This window comes from Drosophila montana, unplaced genomic scaffold (assembly GCF_035044405.1).
Source record: "Drosophila montana isolate Dmon_TW-CO22-7 unplaced genomic scaffold, ASM3504440v1 contig_2127_1, whole genome shotgun sequence".
NCBI lineage: Eukaryota > Metazoa > Arthropoda > Insecta > Diptera > Drosophilidae > Drosophila > Drosophila montana.
In genome coordinates, this window is record NW_026997035.1 from 660,381 (window position 1) to 686,978 (window position 26,598).

Consider the following 26,598-nt stretch of genomic DNA (forward strand, 5'->3'; position numbering starts at 1 on the left):
AGTCGAAAATAATTTGAAAAGCTGAAAAATCAATTCGTTTTAGCGGGCTAAACTTGCATTTTGGGCCATTAAAAATGTGTTGTGCATAGCATTTGACAGGCAGTCAGTGAGCGGGCAGCTGGTTTGACATGAAGTCTGGCAACTAATGGCCAAAGACATTTAATGCATTGATTTTTTAGTTGAGAGAAAAGTGAATAGAGGAATGCGTATAAAGCTTAAAAGTATTTGGCTTTTATGAACTGAGGTCAAACGAAAATATTTCTTGAAATCTCCAATGCTACGATTTACAAGTCACGTTTCAATATAATACATGTTCAAACAAAAACAAACGAAAATTGTTCAGTTACTCAGAAAAATTAAACTAAAACGTAAGTGTACTATCTTTGCAAAATTTCAAATAAAATCAAAAAAGAAAGTATAAATGAAAATAAAGCAAGCAACAATGTTTGCTGTAACTCGGTAAATAATATAACGAAAAAATCTCCTCGAACTCACCTCATCTAATCGAAAAACTATTGCAGCTTTCTCAATTATGTGGACCAGTTTAAAGCAATTGGCTCGAATATATATAAAATTCTTAATCGGAACAGTTTTTATCGCATGGTTTTTAAATCTTCAATCATCTTTCTGCTGGGCACCTATGTGACAAAGGAGTTTGAGGCACATGCGTTAATTTAGCTTCAATTTTGTAATTTTATATATGCCAAATTTGATGTATGTTTTGAGTCAAAATAAACCAAATCGGAGCACCGAGATATGTCTAAATGTATATTAAATGCATACATATGTCTTTTTATTTGTTAGCTATATACTATATAAACCTGAACTAAACTTGCATACACACTTATATCAAATACTTATATATCTGTATATATATATTACTATTTACAGTCCACACAAAATCAGAGTCAGCAGCAAGCACTACTGAACAAGTCAAACGACGACCTAAGGAGAAAGCGTCCTGAGACTACACGGCCAAATCACATTCTACTCTTCACCATCATAAATCCTTTCTATCCCATCACAGTTGTAAGTACACACAAAAATTATTATATATACATCATATAGACATATACTATGTACATCAATTTTAATTTCATATACTATATTTCTATACATCTCTTGTTGCTATTGTCGCCATTGTTGTTGCTCATTCCTAGTCTGAGCCTTAAAGCGCACAATCTTTTATGTATACCCTGTAATCATAAAGTGTTTGACAAAGGGGCTTTTTATATATACAGAAAGGGTCGACGGTTGCTCGAATTAGGTTTCTAATACTTTTTGTGTGGTACAAATAGGCGTTATCTTAAACTAGGTCTGTTTGTACCCATTGAACTCAGAGTAAGTTAGAGCTGGGGCCTGAAAATTTGGTATGTTGGTTTTTATAAGCGAAATATATATATTCTATATAAAACATGAGATCTTGCGCAATTTAAACATACTAACCCAAAATTAAAATGGAAATAAGAATATCTTTTTAATTAAGAATCATAGGTTGGAAAATATCGGAGAACTAGAATTTAAAGTGTGTGCACGCATGTGAATGTAAAAGCAGTAGTATACGCACGCTTATGAATGTAAAGTAGTTCTTTTACAGGGTATTTACCTGTCGATTATAGTTACACCACACTTTTTAAGCTATTTAGAAGCAAGGTTTTTGGCAAGGCGATGAAAAACTGAAATCCATGGCAATTTGTTGTGAGTGGCTGCAAAAACTTGTCACACACTTGAGTAGAGCTCAACAAGAAGGATATAAATACATATATATATATATATATATATATGTGTGTATAGATAGATGTGTTTGTGTGTGTGTGGTCTTTGGTGTGACAACAGTTATTTGCCACACTGTTGCCTCTTTGGCGTGCTTAAGAAGTGGCAGCTGGAGGGCGCTTCAAGTTGTTGTTATTTTTTATTATAGAGGATTTTTCATTGGCTTTGCGGCACGTGTGTGTGTTTTTGTGTGTGTGTGTCTTTTGTGAACACTTGGGGCCTGCTCGCTCTGTGGTTTTCTGGACATATATCTATATATATATATATATTACTTTTTAGCTAGAAAGTGTGTGACATTAAAGCGGCAACAAATATGCAATAGCCCAAGCACAAACAGATTTCGCTTAAGCATTTGTGTAGCTGAGTGTTTAGCCAGAGTGCATTGTTAGACGTGCAACAACCTGCAGCAGCAGCAGCAGCAGCAACAACAACAAAATCAACAACAATTACAAAAAAAAACACTGCAACAAAAAAGCATTAAAAATGCATCAAGTAGTCAAGTGTTTGCAATGCTTCAAAAAAAAAACTTGAAGCCCAGCTCAGTTACAGATTGAAGAAAACCGACTGCAGTTACTTATACATTTAAGAATCTTAAGCAAATATTAATTCAGCCGAATTTTTAAATGCCCTGTAAAATTTATACATTAAACGATGAACAGAATTGTAGATAATTTTAAAGAGTTTTAAAGGTTTTTGGCTTTATAGAAATTTAAAAAAGTTTTATATTTTTGAAATATATTTGTATTATTACTATTGCATTCCAGATTTTGCATAGTAAATATATTCTATTTTTGAAGTTGAGAAAACTAAGAGAATTAGATGTCATATAGGGTATTACTTTTTAACTCTTGTTTTTACTATCCAAATAAGTCGAATATTACGACTAATTCTTTTAAAAGCGTTTTTCACTTCCATATAAAGAACTCATTTGGAAAAATGTACACTATAAGCTATAACGTAAGAAGTATCGTCACAAATATGCACAGCACTGCTGCTGTACAGGGTATACATGATACGCATATTTACACTTTTGTTGGCCCGCACTGACACAGTTTATTGTCTTTTTAGCAAAGGCAAAACATTTGGCGGCACAACACAAACAAAAGCAGCAGCAGTAGCAAAAAAATATGTAACAACATCAAAAATGCGGAAACGTGTTTTTTTTTTCGCTCAGTGTATGTGGCATGTGTGCTGGCAATTGTATTTTCCAACACTTGAGCTGAGCGTAGTGTGGCACATAAAATCCTGTGAAGTGGAAAACATGCAGCATAAAAGCGCTGAAAAACTGTAAAACTGCAAATTATTTGTACCAGTCGTCAGACATACATACATGCATGCATGCAGACATATATGTATACATAAATGTCTACATGCAGAATGCATACATGCAGCATGCATACATGCATACATGTCTACATTCAGCATGAATACATGCATACATTTGGAGATTCTACATGCATACATATGGACATTCTACATGCATACATGTAGACATTCTACATGCATACATGTCTTCATGCATACATGTATTCATGCATACATACATACATGCATACATACATACAACATATATTCATACATACACAGCGGTTTATATACATACAATTGGTGTCTATAGCTAGGGATATAGAGCACAGGCTTCAGTCAGGCCAGACATGTTAATTCGCATGCAAAAAAAAAAATGGAAAAAGCAAAAGCTGTCACAGCTTTTCCAAATAACCCCCCAAGTGCTGCCCCGCCCCCCGTCCTTTGACTGACTGACTGACTTTTTGCTGGGCATTATTTTCGTCCTTACAGATTTGCTGCTATTGTTGTTGTTCTTGTTGCCGTACTCAGTGTTGCGTTAAGTCCGACTTGCCGGATTTATATACGGCTGGCCTGTTTGTAGATTTTTTTCCACCCACAAACCCCTCTGCTCAGTCCCCTTTCTCTGTCTGGCATAAATCTTTTGTTGATTCAAGTCATCGCCGTGGGATTTTGGATGCTGGAAGGGAAGAGTTGTCTTTCCTGGGCCATATCCTTTATATGCACTCACGCTGCTGCGAGTGTTTGTCATGGAATTAAGCAATTCCTTTTTGCCTTTATGGCACAAATTAAAAGGCTTCTGCAGCTGAAGTAATCCATGCTCCCACTCCCCCTTCCCCATTACACAGACACTTACCCGAATTCTTATATGTCTTTCTCACTGCATGCACTTCGCAGGCGCTGTGTCGTAATGTTGTCCCAGTGCAAATGAAGATTAAGTGCACATTACGCTTTATGACTGATAAGCGGAAAATGTAAGGAAAATGTGTTATGCGAGACGAGCAAATATTCTGCAGAGGCGACACCTTAATAAATATATGCCAAAAGAATATGCATTAAAATGCTGACAACTTGAGTAATTTTAAAAAAAAAGGTGACGGATGTGAGAAATCTGGCTGACAAGTTGCAGACACTTATCTTGAGTTTTCACTGAGATACGAATCGTTAGTGCGTAGATTAAAGCATAGTTTCTTTATAATATTATGAGGGTATTTGATAACCAGTTGAATAATACTTTTGCCCTGAATATATCTTGTGTTTTGGCTGAGTTGCAATAGGTTAGTAAGTAGATACGATGTTCATTCTTTAATGTCATCAAAGTATTTCTAGTAAAGTGTTGCCAGGTTAAAGAAATTTGCTTGAGTTTTGGCTGAGTTACGATAGTTTGGTATATTGATGGGTAGAACTTATTTAAAGATTAAATGCGCTACGACAGCTTTTTGCCAAAAAACATTTGCTAAAACACTTTAAAGTTAATGTGATTAAAGTTTCTTTTATTTGTTTCTTACACATTTTCAAATTGAGACATTTCCGAATTCTAAAGAACTTGGTAAACTTGCAAAGTAGGCAGGAAGCTTCAGCAACGTAGACTGACTTAGCTGAACTAATCGCAAGCTAAACGACCTCTAATAGCAGCCTGAACTTTTGTCAACAATGTAGACATACACACACACAAGTACACACATGGAGACATGCCCACTCAGACAGCCGAACATGCCAAAAAGAGCATAGTGTACGACGAGCTAAACTTTTGCCATTGCAATGGTTCAGTCATTTCCGCAGCTTTGTTGTAGATGGAGAGCAAAATGAATAGAGGCAGAGACTGAGGAATAGATGGTAGGAATTTTGAAAGCTTATCAGGGAACAAAAAGAAGCTCTGTGAAGGGGAGGCGGAGGGGGCAGCAGCAGCAGTAGCAGTAGCAGCGGAGATAAGATTAAAAAGTTTTTAATAAGACGACACTAAAAGCATCAAAAGGAAAATTTTTGCTGCATATGTGGAAAAGTGGTGGCAGGGAAAACTTTTAGCTGCTAAGCGCGCAAACTTGAACTTTAAGCTGCTCACAACAACAACAACAAGAAGTAGAGCAAGAGGCAGCAGATGGAGCAGCTGCATAGTATGCAATAAAAGTATTAGCAGCAGGCGCAACAATGTTCAATCAAATATTAAGCGTGTGCAACAGCAGGAGCTGCCACAATGCGTTGTGCAAGGGTTTGAGCAAACGCGCGGTACTTGGCTTGGCATATGTAAAACCTCTTTGAAATGGCTTATCAGAGCGCTGTGTTGGCCAAAAGGCAGGCAGCGAAAAGCGTCAGCGTCAGAATGCAGCGACGACAACAGCTGCACAATTTTCAATATGTGACACATGGTGAGGCAGCTGCAGCTGCAGCAGGGAAAACAAGAACAGGACGCAGGACACGCGCTGACGTCTAAAGCCAAAGCTAAAGCCATAGACCATAGAGCATAGACCATAAACCCAAAGCAGATCCTTTGGCAGCAGCCGCCGTTGCCGCCGCCGCGATTTGCTGGCGGCTGTGGCAGTTGCAAGTTAAAAGAAAGAAAAAATTGTGGCTGCTGCTTTGCATATATGGCTGCTAAAAGCGTATCCGTGCAGTTTTCAATAATGCAAGTTTGAAGACTATACCAAACCAAGCATACTCAACTCGAAGCCCTTTGCTGCCCCCTTTTGAACCCCAGCTGCATGCAACTGCGAGACGTCGCGTATTGTGTTGCATTTTGTTTATGCATGCGACAGCATCAAAGCTCAAGATGTTCGGGGCTGTGGCACGGGCACGGTTACGGGTTAGGGTTAGCTTATTGAAGTTTGAGGCCATGTCGTATTTTAGCAGGTTGCCTTTTTTGCCAAGCACTTTGACAAATCGATGCCGTTTGTGCGGGTTGCTTAAAAGTTTTTTCAGGGCTTAAAAAACTATGTTTCTGAATAAAAATTGCAAAGTCAAAGCAGCTTCGAATGGTTTATAGATGAGGCTGAATAGCTACATATAAGTAAAGTAAAAATATGTGAACATTTGAATATTTGTTGGGCTACAAATATTATCATGCCATATCGAGTTCTGTAAGAATTTAGTCCACATTTAATACTATAGAAATGTCGAACTTATGCTCACTCGAAAAATGGTGCATTAATTATTAACTAACAATAAAATGCATTTTATATTTGACATATAATCTGCAAAGTGTATTAAACCTCTAAAACATTTTATTAAAATATAAATAAATAAAAATTGTCCTCTATTGGTTTAGTTATATTTAATAATTAAACAATATCATTATTAACTGAGTGCTATTGCTCAATTATTTTATATACACTTTATAATTTTGACTTACTATTGTTTTGTCAGTCATATAACATATGACAGTTTGTAGTATATTTTACCCTCCATTTGCGGTATTTTTTTTGTAATATTTTTTTCCCATTACTATAAATGCTTCCACCAGAGTCGCAATTGGGGCTCACTTTACTTCCGTCCGACCAACATACATATTGGGAATTATTAGATCTATCCACCATTTTGCTTTAAAGTCTTCGTCCAGGAAACTAACTGAAAATCTAAGAAGCGGAGGACATTATAATAGAAAAATAATGGTTTTATGTTTTGATTAACCTTTACTTTGTTACTTACACTTAGAATTTTTGATTACTACAATATAAAAACAAATGTCGGTTCGGCCAATTGTGGAATGTTCTTAAGAGCACGCTTCTTATGTGCTTAGTCGCCTACTACGTGCTCATCTTTATTTATTTCGTTTCGTAGTATGCGATAAAGAAGATTCGGAAACTGCTTAATATCATTTTTGGTTAGATGACCACGCTCGTACATTTCATGGAAGAGCTACAAAACATTATATATTTTTTAGTGAATTAGGAAAGCCTTATAGAGTGAGGTTTTTATAACCTCGAAGAAAGGGTAATGTCGAATTTCTTATAGCTTAGAAAAAAGGCTAATTTCATTTTCAGATAATACTTTTCAAATATTTTCAACAGTTTTAAAAAATATAAAGCAATAGTTTGCAACCCAATGATGAGTTTTTTCTGTTTTAAAAAATAATTTCTTAGAAAAATGAGGAAAATTGTGTTTAGAGAAGTTTTATCCTCTCACTCGCTTTTCTGAATTTCTACACTCTAGGGTTATTTCGGGCTGTTTTTTTCTTTTCTGAACGTAACCGAAATCAATCAGAAACCATTTTTAATTTGATATCCTTATATAGCTGGTTTAGGATATTTAAGAATATTTTTCAATATTTAAGCATATTGAGTTCCGGATTGCCTTATTTTTCCTAACTCTTGCTGTCTACTCACCACCTCCTTGAACTGTCCGCCGTTGACAGCCGCCGTCCGTTGTGTGCGCCACTCGACTTGCAGCTGTTTGTCGGCCTCATTGATAGGCTGCGGCATCCAATCCATCAGCTCCTTGTTGCTAGCTGCTTGCTTGGCTAACTTGGTGGGGCCCTTGAGTTTCTTAGCTGTCCTAAGCTTGGCCTTGGCTCGGGGCTTGGTCTTGCACTTGTCAGCCAACTGCAGTTGCTGTTGCTGCTGGTGCTGCTGTTGCTGCTGGTGCGGCTGTTGCTGCTGGTGCGGCTGTTGCTTCTGCAGTTTCTGCTGCTGTGGCTGTTGCTGGTTGAGGCCCGCTTTGGAGCTGGAGCTCATGATTTTGGAGCTGCCCGCTTGCAGCCGTCCGCTGACCGCATGGCTAACCGCATGCTTGGCCAGGAATTCGGCATCGAGACGAGATTCCCGTTCCAGGCGACGTGCGCGTCTTGCACGGCACTGCAGCTGGCGGCGTTGTGTGCGTCGACGGGACTTGATGACGGTCATGCTGCGTTTATTCCGTATGCGTGCGCCAGTTGTCATCATATTGTCCGGATTGATTTCCATTTCCAGATTCGATTCCAGTTGCTGCTTGTCAACCATCTGCCAAATGCCCACCCTTTCCTTGCCCGCATTTTGTTGCAATAATTTGGCCTTTTGCAAATGTATATCCTTGGCTATGGCCAGCGCCTCCATGCGTTTCTGTTTGAGCAAACTCGAGAAATTCTGTGTATTGTTCTGCAGGAATATATGCTGCAGCTTCTGTTTGCGCTGTCGCAAGCGACGCAGCTGAACCTGTTCGGTTAACAGCTGCTGTTGCAGTTTCTGTTGCTTCAGATGCTCACGATTGAGGCGATTACGATTCTTGCTTGTGTTATTCTCCTTGAACATGGACACCTCTTTGAATTGATTGTAGAACTTGAAATAATAATTGACTCGATCGCTATTTGTGGGCGGCATAATCCGTCTATAGTTGCCCAGATGGCTCTCCTCCCAGGCAATTTGCTGGGCCAAGGCGCCCAGGGAACATGCCTGATTCAGTTCAGCGCCACCGGCGGCTCTTTGCGGTGTCACCGCCGACTTGCTGGGGGTGGTTGCGCGCCGCCGATGCGCCTGCTGTCTCATTAAACGATCCCTTAGCTGTGCACGATCCTCGCGAATAATCTCCTCCTTATCGACGAGCGGCGTGCTAATTAAATTCAATGTATCCCGTATTAACGGGCGCTTCACTTCATAGTCAACGGGCTCCCCGCCAGATAGACTCGGCGTATGGTTGACCTCCAAAATGTACGGTTTGAGCTTCCAATCCACAAGTATGTCAAAGCCCAGCAGCTGAAAGCATGCCTGAATCTTGTCGTGCTTGGGGAAACACAAATGATAATTATGCTTGAGCACCGGCCATGCGCTAATCACAGTCTTGATAATCGCATCATCCACCGCTGCCCAGAACTCGTCCACGCTGTAGTTGTGGTCCACGAGCCACTTGTTGTAGGCGCTCAATTTTCGCTTGGAGCCACCATCATTGCCACTGCCCGCATCATAGTTCGAATTCCGACGATTCACACAGTAGTTGGTCAGGTGCATGAACATGTTATTACTGTTACCCAGTGCCGGGGGCTTGTATTTGTGCGTCGCAAAACGAGCCAAACCCTCATTGTACACAAATATGCGCAATGGATCCACTGAGGTAACCAGTGTATAGACACGCAAATCAAATTTATAACCATCGATTAGCAGGGGCTGCGCAAATAAAGGAGATGATGGTTAAACAAGGTGTTAGAGAAAGAGTTTGTGCTGAAATGGAGCATGGCTGAAGAAAGAAAAATTAAGAATGATTAGAACTGGAGCTGAGGCTATTTTAATGGAGTACTTTTTATTTTATTCTATTTATTTACTTGTTAAATTGTGAGCGACTACCTAGAAAACTATTTCATATGAAAAAATATAATATAAAATGAGAGAGGGTATAAAGTGGCAGAAGTAAACAAAATATATGATATCTAAAATAAGAGCAAGAGTTGCTCGACTTTCCTGATGAAGCGAAGCAGTACTCTTGTTGGAGAAGCTCTGATCTGAGCTGGAGAGCTAAGCCCACATGCTTCCTGCTAAGTATATCAAGGAAAATTGAGATAGAAATGAGATATAAGCGCGCATTATATATTATACATCATATATCCAATGCAATATACCTCTCCAACATTTTCACCACACCCGCTCGCCCCCTCACTCACCTTATCAACGTATGTCTGACATATGAGCTTCTCCTGTCTGCCCACAGAGCGCAGATTATTGGTAAGCCAAATGCCACGCCCCTGGCCTGATGAATACGGCTTGAGTATAAAGGTGCGTTTGTGTTTGTTCGAATAGACGGCCACATCGTAGGTACTAAATAGAACTTATTTCGATTAATTTCGTCCAGTACTATGTTTGTGTACTTACTCGGTGGGCAGCAGCCAGGTTTTGGGAAAAATGCGATAATCGCCTGGATACATTTTGAGCATGCGATTCAGATTGCGCGAGAGCAAATCCTTGCGACAGATCTCGCTCATGCCGGGAAAATGATTGATTTGCTGAAAGCGCTTCATGCTCTTTAATAGATCAAAATGGGGCGTATTATCGCACCATTGCACGTTCCACAGACGATGCTCGGGTACATGGGTCAGGCCCATGCCCTTGGTTACCTTGGCGATGAGTGGAAAGCGGGTATGCTCAACACATACGCTTATCCGTATGCCGCGTATCAGAGGCTCAATGCCCGCTGGATCTAGCTTCAGACGCGGCTCATGCAACACATTGTGGCAGGTGGGCTGTCGTCGTCTTTTCTTCGTGTGTTCATTGATCAGCGTATCGTCCTCGGAGAGCAGCAAATATGGACTGCCTCTTGTGTCCTCCACAAATGCCTTGTCAATGGGCTGCCATTGAATCGCCGATGAGACGGATCGACCGGGTGACCAGGTCTCAGTTCTTGTTCGCTTGTTCATCGGTGATCCGATTTCCTTGGTGGAATCGGCCACCCTGTAGCTTTTGTCATTGTGCAATAGGTTTTTGACATCAAAGTAACGTGTGTATTGATTGGAGACCTTCTTTGACTTGAACTTTTTTATGGTAGTCATCTAAAGTATTTTTTAGTTCATAACATAATTTGTAACGATGCGAAGCGGTGTGCGTTTTAATCAAATATTACCGTTGCCTGGGAATTATTTAAAAGCAAAATGGTTGCGAGTACCCAAAATTTTGACAGTTTTATGACTGACAAGCAATGCAAATGCTGTACGGTATATTTATTTTCTAAAAGATTTCTTGTTTGTTTTTTTTTTTAATTCTTAGAATTGACAACCGGCTTATGCGCAAATGTGACCACATACTTTTGTTTTTCGTTTTCGTTAAACTAAAATATTTATGATTTTTTGTTGAAGGCACAAAAAAAAGTCGGTAAAAATGTACATTGAAAATGTTTCTATAATTAAGTAATTCGTTCTTAAATATTCTAAAACTTATGAAACATTTTTCTTGATTCCAGAGAAGTTTAAAATAAATTAAAAATAATTTTTTTATTAATTCTGAAAAGTTTAAACTTTTAAGAATGTCTACAATTAAGACACTTTGTCATTTAAATTTATATTGGGTGCAGAAAACTTTTAAATAACTTTGCTTTTTGTACAGTACAATTTTGGGCTCATTTTGCTTTAATTTCGTATGTATTTTGCAATGTCACAGCTGCTCTCAGTGTCAGCTTATCTGTGTGGAACCTTCACAATATATTTTAACCGCATTTCATTGCCATAACATTTATCAGTAGCTAGCCGAACTTGGCCTGCTCCCCCGCAGTTGTAATAGAATCTTGTTGCTGTGGTTCAACCTGTCGCGTTTCTCCATTATCAAAGTCACGGTGCGCCTCAAGCCACAAAATCGTCATGTGCAACACCTTGCGTTAGCTGATATGCCCCATGAGCAGAGCTCTAGATGTAGTCGCTTTATGGGCGTGGGTGGAGGGGGGGGTTTGAAAGAGTCTGGTAGTGTGTGGTTTACTGAGTGGCTCATTAACCGCAGTTTAATCAAGTTTTAGACCTTTGCGGTTATTAGTTCGGGCAGTTGTTTATAGTTGATGTTTAAGAAAAGCTACACACGAATTATGGACCCATATATATGACAACTAGATTTTTATAGTTGTTGTCGATGTTGCTGTTCCTGCTGTTGTTGTCATACGCTTGGTTAACTTTCATGACAATCACAACAATAACACACATGCAAGCGCTTCATTTGGGTCGACACTTTCGAGCGGCCGCGTGATTGTCACCCAGTTGCACCCATGACAATTCCCTTGCACAGACACATTACCTGGTCACTGGTTGCACATTGCAATTGCCTTTGACTTGTTTATTGTTATATCCAATTACCAAATCTGTGTCGTACTGTGTGCCTCATTTTGCAATTTGGTAAGCGGGAAAGTGGTTGAGTTTTTTTTTTATGTAGTATAGTTATTTTTGGTGGGGCGCAAACGGAGCGTGTAATTTGTCAAGTTTATTTGGTTGAGCGACGTTCTGTTTTTTTTTTCCATTTTCATTTTTTAAGTCTCTCTCTCTAGCTTTTGGGCACGCCCACTTTGGTTCACTAATTAGCTGCCCAGCTGCTGCTGCTGCCCCGTTTGTTTGTTGTTTACTTGCTTTTGTATTGTTGCTAATTATGCGCGCTTTGTCTCTGACACTTTTTGGCAAACAAAAATAAAAGCAAAATAAAAGCAACAACAAAAAAGTGTTGGCTACTTTAAACATGCTCAAATATTAATGATAGTGCACGCACAGGAAAAAGCTGCTGCTGCTGTTGCGGCTACTGTTGACACGGATAACAAGGAGTGTTGCCATGAGAACAGACAGATAAGCGACAGAGAAACGACCAGAGAATTTACGATTAATGTTTGTTAAACAAAAGTTGAAGAACTAGCAGAATGTGGCTCAGGCTGTGCTGAGGCTTAGTGCGGCTTTTCAGTGGGCTAGTTTTACATTTTAGCTAAATTGAAAAAGTTTTGTGCATATTTCAAAATTATTTATAGGTGTTATATAGATAAAACTTGTCTTGTCGGCTTGCCTGAGCGATATAAATTAAAAAGTAAATAGAATGAATTTCAATTAAATAATGGTAAATAAAATTTTAAACAAATTCGAAGCATCTTTTGATTTAAAATGTTTATGGGGGCAATTATTTATGGAAAATCTCTGTACCAAACTTATTAGTCAGGTGCTTTTTATAAATCTGCATTTATATGAGCATGCACATCAAAGACTCTCATCAATTTGAACATAACACTTCGTTGAATAACAACTTTTGTTGATTTAATATTTAATGTATCAGTTTTTACTGACATCTAATTGGCTCAAACGATAAGCGGAAATCAATTTAAAAATCATGCCAATTATTTATAATAATAACACAATCCATCGAATTGCGCTTGGACGCGCTCTTCATTTGTGCAAAAAATGTATAGAGAAAATCAAATATATAAGCATATTAATTTTGTTGTTAAATATTAAATTGACTACCTTTTGCTGCTTCTGCTGCTGATTTTTTAATCAAGTGGGGGCGAAAAAAGGAAAACAAAAATGGAATAAGCTTATGCCAAACTGCATTAACAATTTAAAGGTGTGCACATTTAGTTTGCAGCTGCAAGCAAAACCGAAAAATTATTTTAAAAAAAAGGGAAAGGAAAGACTCGAAAAAGCGAGAAAAAGTTGGTGAAAAAGGCGGAAAATTCGGGCGCGTATTAATAAAAAATTAAACAAAACCAGGCTAACCAGGCTGGGTAGAGAAAAGGGAGAAAAGAGAGGGATGGAGAGAGAGTGAGGGAGACAGAGAGAGAGAGAGATAGAGAGAGCGAAGAAAAGGAGAGACAGGGATAAAATGCTTAGCAGGAAGCAAGAGAGAGCACAAAAATCTTGGCTCATAAAGTTGCAATTTGGGCAGCTGAAAAAAATTCTGAAATGGCGCATAAATTACAATGTCTGTGTGTGTGTGTGTGCGCGGGGGGGGGGGGGGGGTGTAGATGGCAGTTGCTAAAAGCCTTTTTATTTTTATGTGCCCGCGGCAAATGCTCAATCTCTAGCGCCGCTTTGCACTAAGCGCACATTAAAAATTAATCTTTTAATTACTGGGGCCCAACTACAACAACAATAGCTGCTGCAACAACGTCTATGTGTGTGTGTGTGTGTGTGCATGTGTGTGTATTTAGGCGCCTTTGTGCGCAGCAGCTATTAATTACTCGTACTTCCCAACGATATAGATCTTTGTATAATACACGCCCTCGCACGCAATGATTGCTGTTATAGCCCACAGCCACGCCCCGTATATACATATATATGCTGCAATTGCTTTTGTTAGCTGGCAGCCGGCAGCCATTTTGTGTGTGTGTAGCCTGTGCAATGGCAGCCATTTTGTATGGCATACGCCAGCATCAACTGGTTCAACAGGCGCCCCAAAAAGTATGCAACAACAAAAGCAAAACAATTTCGCGCTGGCATATAATAATAACAATAACAACAATAACAATAACAATAACAAAATGCAGCACAACTGAAAGTAGAAGCAGCAACATCAGCTTAAGAATAACAACAAAAAAACAAGAATAGTTGTAATAATAATAACAAGAAATTTTGCGTTTCTTTGAAACTTGGCCACGTGACTTCGCAGCCAAAGCCGCGAACTAAACCCAAAGCCAAAACTCAAAACTTGAGCTAAGCACATGAGCAGCTTACAGCCACGCCCCCTGAATACATATATACATGTATGTATATACATATGTACCATATTTCGCCCTAATCCCAAGCACAGTTTTACAACTGAAAACGCTTGAGGTTTTTGCTGCTGCTTTCAAATTTTGTCACAATTTCTGGCTTATTCGCACATTTACAGAATATCTCAACCGTTTTTAATTGCTTTCAATTGACCCTCAACCCAAAAAACTTTGCACATAAAGTTAAGCGCAACAATAGCTGTGCCACACATTTGATTTTAATTGAATTTTGACCGCTTACACTTTAAGCATTAACACTGCGACGGGGCAGTTGAGGGGCGTTTTTAATGCCAAAAGTTTTTGTGCGTTCCGCCCAACCTACCCCCTAAAAAATCCTGTCCCGTGTAGAAAACTTCGCTAATGGAATTAAAGAACATACTCAAAATTTCTCTAAACGGCTGTCTAGTTGAATGAATAGCTACCAAAAAAAATGCCCAAATGACAATTTGCGAGTTAAGCGAGAAAGTTAAGCAGGAGTTGCAGCTGGAAGTATTATAAAGCAAAAATAAAGTGTGCTCCATTGTGCATGTCAGAGAATATGCAGTTTATATGAAATATACTTCAGCTAGTAAAAGGCACTTAAAACAAAAACTTAAAACTACACAAAAGTATGCTTAGATTACTAACTGCATAAAAGAATCTTAGTTAGCTGATTTGCAGATGTATGTGGAATGTGTAAATATCGTATCAAGTACACATCTATTTCTATTGGGATTATTTGAGGTTTTTTTCTTGGTTGTCGACTATTCACCTGGCAAATTGTATATTTTAAGCTAGCAATGGCGCTGAGCTTCTGACCACTTCTGGCCTAAAACACACTTATTTAGTTTAAAATATTTAAATATCGTTTAAAATAAAATACCATTTTATTTATTTTAAAAAGAATTAAAGTTAACTGAAAATAACTCTCAGTTTAATAAACCCGCACCTCAAGCCAGCTAAACTAAGATTTATAAAATGAAAAGATCGTCAAACCTAGCATGAAATTGAAAATATTTATTCAGCAAGCTCGAGATTCGGGGTTTAATTTATTAAAATCAAAAATAAAAATATTTTTTTTTATATATTTCTCCGATATATTTGAAAATCGTTTCAAAATGTTCTAAAAGCATGTGAGATTATGTTTATCTATGCCAAAATGAATATCATATGCATATATATAAAATTCATAGCGGACATATTTTCTCTTGTCAATATTTGTATGCATATTAATTCAAATGAAATCACATAAATATCTAAATGCACTTTTGATGGGTCTTATGCAACATAATCCCTCAGACAGGGATATATGTATATATGGGAGCTCAACATGAGAATCATATCAAATTTTTGACATTTGTGCGCCGTTTCTGTTGATTTATATGCCTGGCATATAAAATAGACGTTCTATGAATACATATAGATATACTCTACTACGCTCGTAATTATGCATGAATCACGAAATCAACTGCAGCTTCTGCTGTTTCTGCTTCTGCAACGCGTCCGCCAGAGCTGGGCTTTACGTAGCCTGAATTTCGACCCGAAACGCATGAATGAACGCGCCAGGAACAAAAATATATGCACATAAATTTCATCAGCTCGGGCGCAATGAAAATGTGGAAATGTTAAAATGCTCGCACGTAATACACAAAAAAAACTCAAATAAACTAAAAAAAAAAGGTCATTTGTAATGCAAAACAAAAAGGAAAACAGCAACTGAAATAGAAACAAAACTAAAAACGTGGCCGGCCAAACACAAAAGTTCTGCGAAAATCTTTTTGCTTGATTTTTAATAACATTTTTACTTGAGTTTTTGTTTCGCGTGTTTTTATTTTATGGTATTTATTTACTTTGTGCACAGCGCACAAACAACCAACGCATTTTTAATCAAAATAAAACTTAACAACTGCCCCAGCGGCAAGAGGGGCTTGCCACAAGCAGTATGCAGCAAGCAGCAACAGCGAAAATGACAGCAAGGACAAGTGACAGGCGCGCTGCTAAGTATGCAGCACTTTTTGCTCTGTGTCTTTAACTTGCTCAACTGCAGTGAGAAACTGCGCGAAAGGGGAATATCTTACTTGGATAGGGTATAAAACTTAATGCTAGATTTGACTGCATTACCAGCTCTTCTTTGTCTCCACATTTGACTCAGGATCAGATGATATAGGTAGTTTTTTAGTAATTCAAGCAACAATTTTTCTAAAAACAACTTTCAATATACTCTATTCGTAAGTTTTAACTAATTCCAAACCCTCGGCTTGGCTTCTCTTAAAGTAAATATCGATCTGATCTGAGGATCAGCTTGTTGTTCCTGAAGAGAAACTTTCCAATTTACTAATGGATGTCAAACTTATTTTTACTACAATATTTCGCCCCAAGTTGGCTTTAAGTTTAACACAAGTTTTCTTTTTTCTTTTGTTTTTGTGTGTAAGCTCTCGTGTATTCATGAAATATTTATTTAGATGTGACGGAAATGTATGTGGCATGCCGCAACAAATTGCATGCAAAATGATGGCAGGCAACGGGGTCATGTTAAGAAATGTGACACCTTTATGATGGAAGGGTGGAAAGTGGTGAGGCAGGAAAGCTACGACGCGTTATGGCCAGGTGGAATTGCCAGGGCATTGTCAATGTCATAATTTGCCATAATGTGTGCGAGGCGGAGGCAGGAGAGGAAGAGGGTTGAGGGAGAGGAGTTAAAAGGGGCACCAGAGCAGCAGCAGCAGCAGAAGTTTTCCCGCCCCGCCCCGTTCCGCCACAATTTGAATATGGATGCTGATGATGTTGCATGTCCATGTCGAGATGTCGATGGCGATGTCGAGATGTCGATGTCAATGTCATTTGGCTTTTGCCAGCGGCCAAAAGGACTGAAAGCCACGCTGTATGTGTGTGCTTTATTGTATAGGTGTGTGTGTGTGTGTGTTCAACTTAGTTGCAAAGTTAACGATGCGCCATGACAACACTCCATCAACATGGACAGCATGCCCAGTTAGACAGCAGGCGGGCACAGGGCAGCCGGGCAAGCTTTTGCGGCGCCTTCTCTGCCCCCCACCCCCACGCTGTGCCCGCCTGCTGCCACGTGTCATGTCCTTGGCTGCGCATTGTCAACATTAACAGAGCCGTGAGGCACAAAAAGGCGCATATCCAATTGCAAAAAAAAAGCAAAGCACGAGTAACGGACGCATGTCGATAACAAAGCGTGTGTCGAGCCAAATGCAAACATTCAACTAACATTAGTGCCACGCCTCAAACATGCACACACACACACGAACACACACACATGCAGAGCTACACTCCCACACACGCTTACACGGGGTACTTGCTGCAGCTGCCACTTCGCAACGACTTTGGTGTCTATTTTACTTGGTCATTAAATTTGGATTTTGTGCTGTGCATATCACAAGTGCTTGACTTTGCTGTTAAATACACACACACACAGCTACACCTCGGCACACATGTAAACATACGCGTGTGTGTGCGTGTGTGCACAGGCAGCTCTTTAGTGGCCCCTTTGTGTGGCAAGCTCCGCTGCAGCAGCTCGCCTGCCTCTTCCACACTTTGTTGGCTGTGCTTTTTGCCTGCCACACACACTCACACACACCCGCACACAGTCTCACACACACATTTTGCTTTCACACACACTCGGCTTCCGCCGAACTGGAACCACTTTTGCCAGTGCTAAACAACGTTCACATGTCCGCTAGTTGTGCCGTCCAAGTATAAGTTTGTTTTGTTTTTTGTTTTACTTACGGTTTTGAGCCTTTTGTGGTTTTAGTGGTTTTCGCCTACGCTTCTTGCATGGCAATTGCCACAACAAAAAGGCTCTAGATTTTTAGGCTCTTTGTGTGCAGCAGCTGAAAATGGGGAATTGAGTTGCTGGGAAACTAAGCGCTGGCCACACCAGAAATCGATTAGATGCACTTTGCCATAAACGAAATGATTCTAAAGAGAAAAAGGATAACAAACAGCTTTTGAGGAAATTTACAACCAAAATAAAAAACTAAATATGAAACGACAACGAATATGCGTCATGCGATCTTTAAAAATATTTAGCATAAAAATCTGTTTTAAATTCCTAGGAATTCTCTTCGATATTCCACAAAAAAAAAAAAAAAAGATTTTTGAAAAAAATAAAATGTAAGAGATAACTTTATAGACAAACATAATATTAAAATATTTAAAGCACAAAGAAAAAATTATACAAACAAAAATTAATTACAGAAATTATAGCAAAAATGAAAATACAAAGAAAAGGTTTTATTAAAAAACTGACTTTAGTTTGATAAATAGAATTGTGAGAAAAAATGGTTGCCAAGTTTATTTTGTCTGCAGCTTACTCAGTAAATTATTTAATGCAAATAATTGCTATAATTAAATTAAAAACAGCATGAGCTCACACTATTATGTATATTATTATATTATAAATATTATATATATAAAAAATATTCGCCAGCACGTTTTCGACTGAGATAACACATATTTTCCCAAGAGAAAGTAAAAGAATACTAGAGTTAAGCAACTGAGTTTGAGAGACACGTTTCAATAGGAACACCGCATAGCGATCGGAGCGAATCATAGTCAGTAATGTTATGTCGAAGCCTTTGTTCTTGTCAATCATAAAAGCCATGAGTTTGTCTGGCAGTGAGCACAGTCTCAGAGTCAACGTTAACTTCTTGACATGTTCGCACTACGTTTCGGCTTCATCGCATGCCTCGTCCTGAGCGCAGCGAATACCTATGATCTCGACAAGGATATTGGCTTGAGCATTTTTCGGCTGCATCGTGTGGTACGAGCTGTAACGGATGTGTCAGGCGCTACTGATGCAACAACTGCAACAACACCTGAAGCGACGACAATAACAACGGATTCATTAACAACTATAACAACAGAATCTCCAACCACCCCAGCTGCAACAACAATAACAACAGAGACTCCAACAACACCAACAACAATAACAACAGAGACTCTAACTACACCCACCACAATAACAGATTCTCCAACTACACCAACAATAACAACTACACCAATCCCTACAACTCCAACAACAATAACAACAGAGACTCCAACAACACAAACAACAATAACAACACCAGCTCCAACAACAATAACAACAGAGACTCCATCATCAATAACAACAGAGACTCTAACTACACCCACCACAATAACAGATTCTCCAACTACACCAACAATAACAACTACACCAATCCTTACAACTCCAACAACAATTACAACAGAGACTCCAACAACACAAACAACAATAACAACACCAGCTCCAACAACACAAACAACAATAACAACACCAGCTCCAACAACAATAACAACAGAGACTCCATCATCAATAACAACAGAGACTCTAACTACACCAACAACTATAATAGACTCCCCAACTACACCAACAATAACAACTACACCAGCTCTTACAACTCCAACAACAATAACAACAGAGAATCCAACAACACAAACAACAATTACAACAGATTCTCCAACTACCCCAGCAATAACAACAATAACTACAACTCCAACAATAACAACTATAACTACACCTGATCTTACAACTTTAACAACAATAACAGAGACAGCAACAACACCAACGCAAGCAACAACACCAACGACAGCAACAACAGCTGTGGCAACGACACCTGCAACAACGGTATATATATATATACATATATGCTTGTCTCTTTCCGGCATTCAGGTTTCGCTAATTTTTATTCGTAACTCTTTCTTTTTTTATAGGTCACTAAAATATTATTTACACTGAGCTCAAATGGCGTCATAATTTTCCAACTTCTATTGAATTGCGAAAATATTAAATTGATTTTCGGCGCAACTCCAGTTAATGCCTGCTCTCTTTTACTGGCTTAATTTATTTTTGCCTAAGAAATATTTAATGACAATAAATATGAATGTTTATTATTTATTTTAATTTTTTTAATATTTTAAAGTTTTTGTAAATAATAAGAATATATAAGAAACAATAAATTTCTAAATTTATTTTATTTTTATTTTTTTTAAATAAAATGAATTTCAAATCAAAATTCAATTTCAATGTTTTTTAGATTTTAATTTTAAAAAAACTTTTTGTTATTTATTTTATAACAAATGGCAATATTTTTTATTTTTTTTTAAATATTTATTTGTTTAATGTTTGTGTCAAATTAATTAGTAAATTTTAATCATCTGCACTTTCACGTTCACGTATTAAACATATAGTTAGTTTTAGGAACTATATTTTATGGCTTGGGTACTTTAGAGTTTAGTATAGGGTAGTTTAAAGTCGTGCGCTTTAAGTTTATACTCTCGACATAAGTATAAACATACTGTAATACAAAGTGCGCTTTTTGTTTTTTGATGTGCTTGAGAGCTGATTACAGGGTATATGCTAGTCGAGCAGTTTCGACTAGAGTCTGCTTATATACAACTTTTAAAAATTCAGCTGAACTTTTTATATATTACTAAAATTATTTTTCTTCTTTCTCTCTCTCTTTTCAGGTAAGTTTCCCATTGGTTCACAAACTCTTGCCTATCTAAATATAGATTATTAATTTGTGCGTGAGTTTTAGATATAAGCAAATTATTAAGTATATCCCAGCCTTGGCCTTTTGTGATTGGCTTTGCCTAGTTAATCTCTTGAACTCAACACTCGGAGGCTGTCAGAGCGTCCAATCAATTGGTTTTTGCTCTTTATCAACAAACAAGCTGCCAGGCTTAAGCCATCAAAGACACATCAAAAATATAAGTACAAACAGCAACAGCAAATCCAACGCTGACCCAATAAATCACTAGAAAATTTCACACAAACAACACTCGAGTATAATCTTTGGCCTCCAGGGGCCAAAACAACAAACAAACAACAACAAACAAAAAAAAAATGAAAGAGGAAAAGCTCTGAAATAAGGACCCTAAAACTTGCTGCGTAATTCCCACGATAATAATCATAATAAAAATCAAGCGAGCGATAAAGCATAAAAGCAAATTACAAGTAAAATCTACACATACTTCCTGAACGAGAGGGGGCAACTCTGCAGCACTTCATGTGATGCCAGATTGTTCGAAGTGTAGTTGTTGCTGTTGTTGTTGTTGTTCTTCTTCTTCTTGTTGCTGTTGCTCGGCCCCACATAAAATAAAAGTTCTTTGCCGTCGAGCATATTCTATGAGCCAGAAACTTGCACATTGTCAAAAATATGTTTCAGCCTGGCCAGCGTTGCCAGATATTCAGGACGTGTGCTTGCCTCTTTCTCCTTCATTTTTTTTCCGGCTCGCTCACGTAGCGGCCATTTTTTTGTGCTCTTCTTTTCGGCAGTTTGGCTGCAAAACTTTTCTCATAAACCGCGTACAAATATAGCACGTATTAGGGTTAAACTCAATGCTTGCCGCGCTCAACGCTAGAGGGCGCCACTTGGCGTCCTCAACGCGCAAAAATGATTTATGCTGATGAATTACTTGAAAATGTCATTACATTGGCGCAACGCCACCCATGAAATGGGCGGAAAATTCATTAAGTTGTCAAATGCAAGTCAACACAATACAATTTTATTTTTATCACAATTTATTTTCACTTTTTTATTTGACATAGACATGACATTTCCACAGCACAAGAGATGGCCAAATGGGCGGCTGTAAGTGAGGTGCCGAGAGCTATTTGACGCCATTGGCGCATGAAAATTTATTGAAAATGTTGAAAAGAGAAATATCTGACAAAAAAAAACACGCTTTATAAAATTGGACTTCGCCAAAGGCAGAGGCAGCGGCACAATTGAAATGTCAAAATGAACACCAAATTCTGACTGATTGGCATTAAATAGATTTGAGGGATGCTTAGCCTTGGCTAGCAGGCATGCCATGATATCGGGGCTTATAAAGATTTACATATTCGGCTTTAGTTTATTTCTTAAAGCTGCTTGGGAAATGCTTTTAGTTGGCTTAAGGGATTTCTTTCATTGGCAATTAATTTATATTTTCTTTTCTAGTTGTAAGCATTGAACATATTGTATAACATTTTTCAGATATTTCCTGCTATGCATATATATCAATATCCATAATATATTCTACCATATAATCGGTATTGCTCAAATTCATGAATTCTTCAAACCGATCGTAAATTTGAATTAGTTTTCTTTTCTTTTAATTTGATTTAGTTTTCTTTTCTAATTGCATTCGGGCGGCCTTTCAGTTGCTTTTCATTTATTTTACAATTCTCTCTTTGCAATATTCTTCTATTTTTTCTGCATGTTCTATGGGAAAACTGCGCTTTTCCGGAAATGAAATTGCAGTTGCACTGGCTGCCATTGTATTTCCTATGCGAAATATGCAATCATAATGAAAAATTTTGCGCTTTGCTAAACATTTCGGTTATCAGTCGGCGCCCACTTTCAATAATATTCATCAGCAGATTTTCCGACCACCCGCAGCTGGTTTATCCTCCCATTAATCAAGCTGGCCGAATTTTCTAACTAGTACAACAGGCCAGACACATTGTTGAACTCGCATATAACTTAATACCCTGTAAATTGTTTTGATATAAATGGTTTTAAATGTTGAAGCATAAAATATCTTAACCATAGATTGTCACTCATATTAATATACTATAGTTATTTTAATTATAATTATAATTGTTTTCTTTTCTAACGTGTAACTTAAAAACAACATTCCCTCTTCTCATTTAAAATCATAGGGTATTTGTCCGTGTATATTGGCTGGCCTGCAACATTTGTTTCAATCAGTTTGCAGCTGCAGCTCGCATGCGACTCATTGTGCCATTGTGTCCATACTGGGCGCATAATTAAAACCGCAAATAGTGCAAGCGCACACCCACACACACACACACATTCACGTATGCACACCCACATGTGATATGTGATATGCATCACTCACACGACTTGGCTCTAATGGTCACCACGGCCAACTAATAACAAGCGCTAAAGTCAGTCAACAAATGAGCTGAGCCTAGTTGTGGTTAAAGGGGGTGTGTGTGGGGGGAAGCTTATTCATTGTTAGCTGACATGTGAGCCGGTTCGGTTAGTCGGGCTTAAACAATGCACCTTGTCTGGCTCATGCCGTCCATTCATCCGGCAGTAAAATGTACGAATTTTAATTATGCGCCTGGCAGTTAATTATCCGGGCCGAAATGTAAATGCAGCTGGCTAAAATGCTCAAATGCTGTGAATCAACCACATTGCGTATACGCCGTGTTAAACCATTTATTAGCGCTGCTCATTTATTTCATTTGATTGCCATTTTGTATGCGAACCAACCGCCTGGCCGCGCCCCGTTGATTTTTCGCGCTTTAATTATCCAAATTAAAATTTGTCGCACGCCAATTGCTTGGGCCCATTGATTAAGTTGCGATTTTAAGCCCATTTATTGTGTGCCTTTCAGCTGATTTGGTTAATTTGGCCAACCGAACAGATAGCCGGCCAGCTGGTCATCTGCCGCTCTTTGGTAGATTTGGTAACAGGCTTTGCGGTAAGCGGGTGTTACTCGCGGCATATTAAATGTATTTAATTGTACTATTTGTTGTTGACAGTGGGCTTAGCGAGCATAAATTATGCTCCTGATGTTGAATTTAATCTTCCATGCGGCACATTTATAATATTTATATTCATATTTAAGGAAGGGAAAAAACAGATTACGATCTATGACTTCTGAAGTGTCGGAGGGATAAGTATTAGGATCTTCCGTAAAGGAGACCAATATTAAATAATTTCTGTATATACAAGAGCTTGTCCTGACTAAAAAAAAAAAATAAAAATTTATATTTTACTGAAGCTTCCTTTTGACTGGAAAGTTAGCGGAATTTTAGAAAATTCGAGCTTCAAATGGGTGAAAACGCCTGCGTGGCTGAGCATCGGACCAGCACGTGGGAAGTCACATTAGGCTGTTATTTTCTTTTTTTCGATCAGTTGTTTAATTTATTATAATGCACGCAGCAAAAAATAACAAATTATGAGAGAAGAAAAGTAAGGAAATGGAAACTGAATTGAGGTTAAAAATTATAATTCAAATGTTACGGCGAATGCCTAAAGGAACGAGAGGCAATTTTATTATTAGACCCAGCCACTTGCTGGGCATTTCTTCTTGTATAATATATTTTAAATAAATATCAACTTTGCCTTTTACACACAGACAAAAAATAGGCAAAGCCAAGCTGAATTTCGTTCATTTATAAGAGGCATATCTTAACCCTTGTCATTATCTGTTGGCCATTGCACAAAAACTATGCCCCAAGGTAACCAAAGTGTGCTTATCAAGAGCTATGACACTCGCCCCGGCGACCTAAAACATTTTTCACCTACTTAAGTACGCTGTCGACCCACAACATAAACCGCAAAAGCTGCCCTCAGTCAAAGCTTTATACCAAACTGAATTTCTACGGTCAATCAACGGCAAGTGTCAGAAAGAGCAAAAGTCCCAACGCTCCAACTAATGCCTAATGCTTGGCTAAGCCTTTTCAAAGGGAGAACGTGGAGAAAAATTAATGTCTGCTAATAATTCAAGTGTCGAGGCTTTTGGCCAGAAGTGTGCGTAAATATTCTAACGCACAATTAAATGGAATGCGCCATAAATATTGCGCATACGACACGTAAATCAGTAGCTTTCGGGGTGGCCAACCAACCCTCAACGACTGATTATTCAAACAATTAATCTCTGAAATGTTTATTACCAAAGCCAAAGACAAGACGCACGCATTAGTTAGCACTCCCTCGGGTATAGCTGGCAATAAAATGGTTCTTTGTCTTTGTACGTGCAGTTGGAAATCAATTGGTAAGTGACTTTTGGCTTTGGCTAAAACTTGGAAGAGTCAACTGCAAGAGCAGCAGCAGCAGCAGCAACCGGATGCACGCCATTTTGCAATCACATTAGCCAAAGCGAGCGCCAAAGCAGGAAGTTGCATGGCAGTTGCTGCTAGCCGGAAATGAAAGCCACAGTGGGCTATAAAGAGTAGGAGCAGAAGTTGAGTGTTTGTCGCTATTCCTGTCTCTCTTGCTCGCGCTCTCTCGCTCTCGGACAACTACTGACCGCAGCATTAAGGCAACATTTGTTTTCGACACAGCCGCATCTCAAAGAAAACAAGAAAAAACAAGCTAGAATGCCTTGGTTGAGCAAGCGCGACTTTTTGATACTCTATAAACAGTTTTATAAAAGCTACGAATTTCTTATTTTATTTTGCTTTTCCTGAAAAGGTGTCACCAAATGAATTTAAATTAAGCTACCGATGATGATAAATGCTGCCTACATACCAAACTTCCTGACTAGCTCAGAAAGTTTCTCAGTTATCTTAAGGCCTGGCAATGGATGATTGGAATAATATACTCAGCATGGCTTGGCTAGTAGAGATCAATCGTACAGAGTAGTATGCTATATGCCCTTATTTCATTATAGCATTTGTACAGGGTATTAAAAACACGAACAAAAAATCTGCTGCTCAAGTCTTTGTAACCAAAAATTTTCAACAATGCAACACAAATTGCACTGCAACCGCAGCAGCAAGCGCGGTTTCTTCTCCGCTCAGTCCGAGCGAAACCCTCTTAATGTTTGTATTGTGGATAAGGCAGGGAATGGTGGGAAAGAGGGAGAGAGAGAGAGAGGGGGGGCGTCGGTTGACCGCAGTTCGGAATAGTTGACCAGTGAAATATTTTGACTTGGTCAGCTTTAAAATCGCTGCACACAGCGAGAGAAAAAGTAAATGACTTGAGGCCAGAGTCGGATGCAAAATAGATATATCTAGGGTTAAAGTGTAACCCTTTCTGTCATTTGTTATGGTCAACGTAATTGGAATTGAAAGGGGTTGGGGAGTTGAAGAGAGGCCTTCTGAAAGCGGGCTGCATTTGCGGTTGCTTCACTTGCATTTCGTTGATTATGTCTTGGTTTATATAATTGACAATGACAAAGGATAATAGAGTGAGTGAGAGAGAGTGTGGTTAGGTGTGACAAAAGGTGATTTCTACGTGACTGACGTGAGGTTAAGCTCCACAAAAGATGCTTGAAATGAATGTTGTGAAAAGAGAGTTTTATCCGATAATACATGCTATTTAGTTGTTACCTGTAAATAAGGGTACCCTTCTTTTCATTCTTCTCGCTCTTTCTCTCCCTCACCTCGTATATATTTTTACCTTTTGAATAATATAAAGCTATGAAAATAATTGCTGGCAATGAGGAACTATAAAAAGTCGTGGATTATTAGATAAGTTCAGCCATAAGCTGTAAATCTGCCTTATCTTTCTCTCTACCTTATAGTTTGTCTCTCTATAAATTCTTGTATATGATCTTGAAATCATATAGTCGTAATATAATATTATAATCTTCTTTCATAAGAAGATTTATTCCAATTTTGAAAATTATAGTTACTCTCAGCTGAATTATCTTCTAGTATATAATCCTGGAATCACATAGAGCTTAAATCCTATGGTCATACTATAATATTTTAAA

General features: G+C 38.4%; 3 protein-coding genes and 1 long non-coding RNA gene across 19 annotated transcripts in view; 3 read left to right on the forward strand and 1 right to left on the reverse strand.

Annotated features, from left to right (window-relative positions):
• sm (smooth) overlaps positions 1–26,598 on the forward strand; it is a 148,277-nt gene that overhangs the window by 40,097 nt on the left and 81,582 nt on the right. For all 15 annotated transcript variants that reach the window (XM_064680581.1, XM_064680582.1, XM_064680567.1 and 12 more), the window contains one exon: positions 892–1,029. In XM_064680581.1, the coding sequence (XP_064536651.1) occupies positions 892–1,029 (138 nt within the window). The remainder of the gene's footprint in view (positions 1–891; positions 1,030–26,598) is intronic.
• LOC135427116 (uncharacterized) lies at positions 287–780 on the forward strand. Its single transcript, XR_010435988.1, has 2 exons — positions 287–459; positions 522–780. It is a non-coding gene; the product is annotated as an uncharacterized LOC135427116 (long non-coding RNA).
• On the reverse strand, positions 6,330–10,705 carry TTLL6A (Tubulin tyrosine ligase-like 6A). Of its 2 annotated transcripts, XM_064680535.1 has the most exons (6): positions 10,591–10,705; positions 9,846–10,519; positions 9,638–9,791; positions 7,398–9,146; positions 6,721–6,930; positions 6,330–6,647 (listed from the first exon to the last, which is right to left on the reverse strand). In XM_064680535.1, exons 2-5 carry the CDS (start codon positions 10,517–10,519, stop codon positions 6,808–6,810), a joined length of 2,700 nt encoding a protein of 899 aa, XP_064536605.1. In that variant the 5' UTR covers positions 10,591–10,705; the 3' UTR covers positions 6,330–6,647; positions 6,721–6,807. The 2 variants fall into 2 exon arrangements, with proteins under 2 accessions (XP_064536605.1, XP_064536606.1); XM_064680536.1 differs by lacking the exons at positions 9,638–9,791; positions 9,846–10,519; positions 10,591–10,705 and adding an exon at positions 9,302–9,317.
• On the forward strand, positions 18,848–20,022 carry LOC135427121 (GATA zinc finger domain-containing protein 15-like). Its single transcript, XM_064680545.1, has 3 exons — positions 18,848–18,975; positions 19,017–19,819; positions 19,906–20,022. Exons 1-2 carry the CDS (start codon positions 18,848–18,850, stop codon positions 19,714–19,716), a joined length of 828 nt encoding a protein of 275 aa, XP_064536615.1. The 3' UTR covers positions 19,717–19,819; positions 19,906–20,022.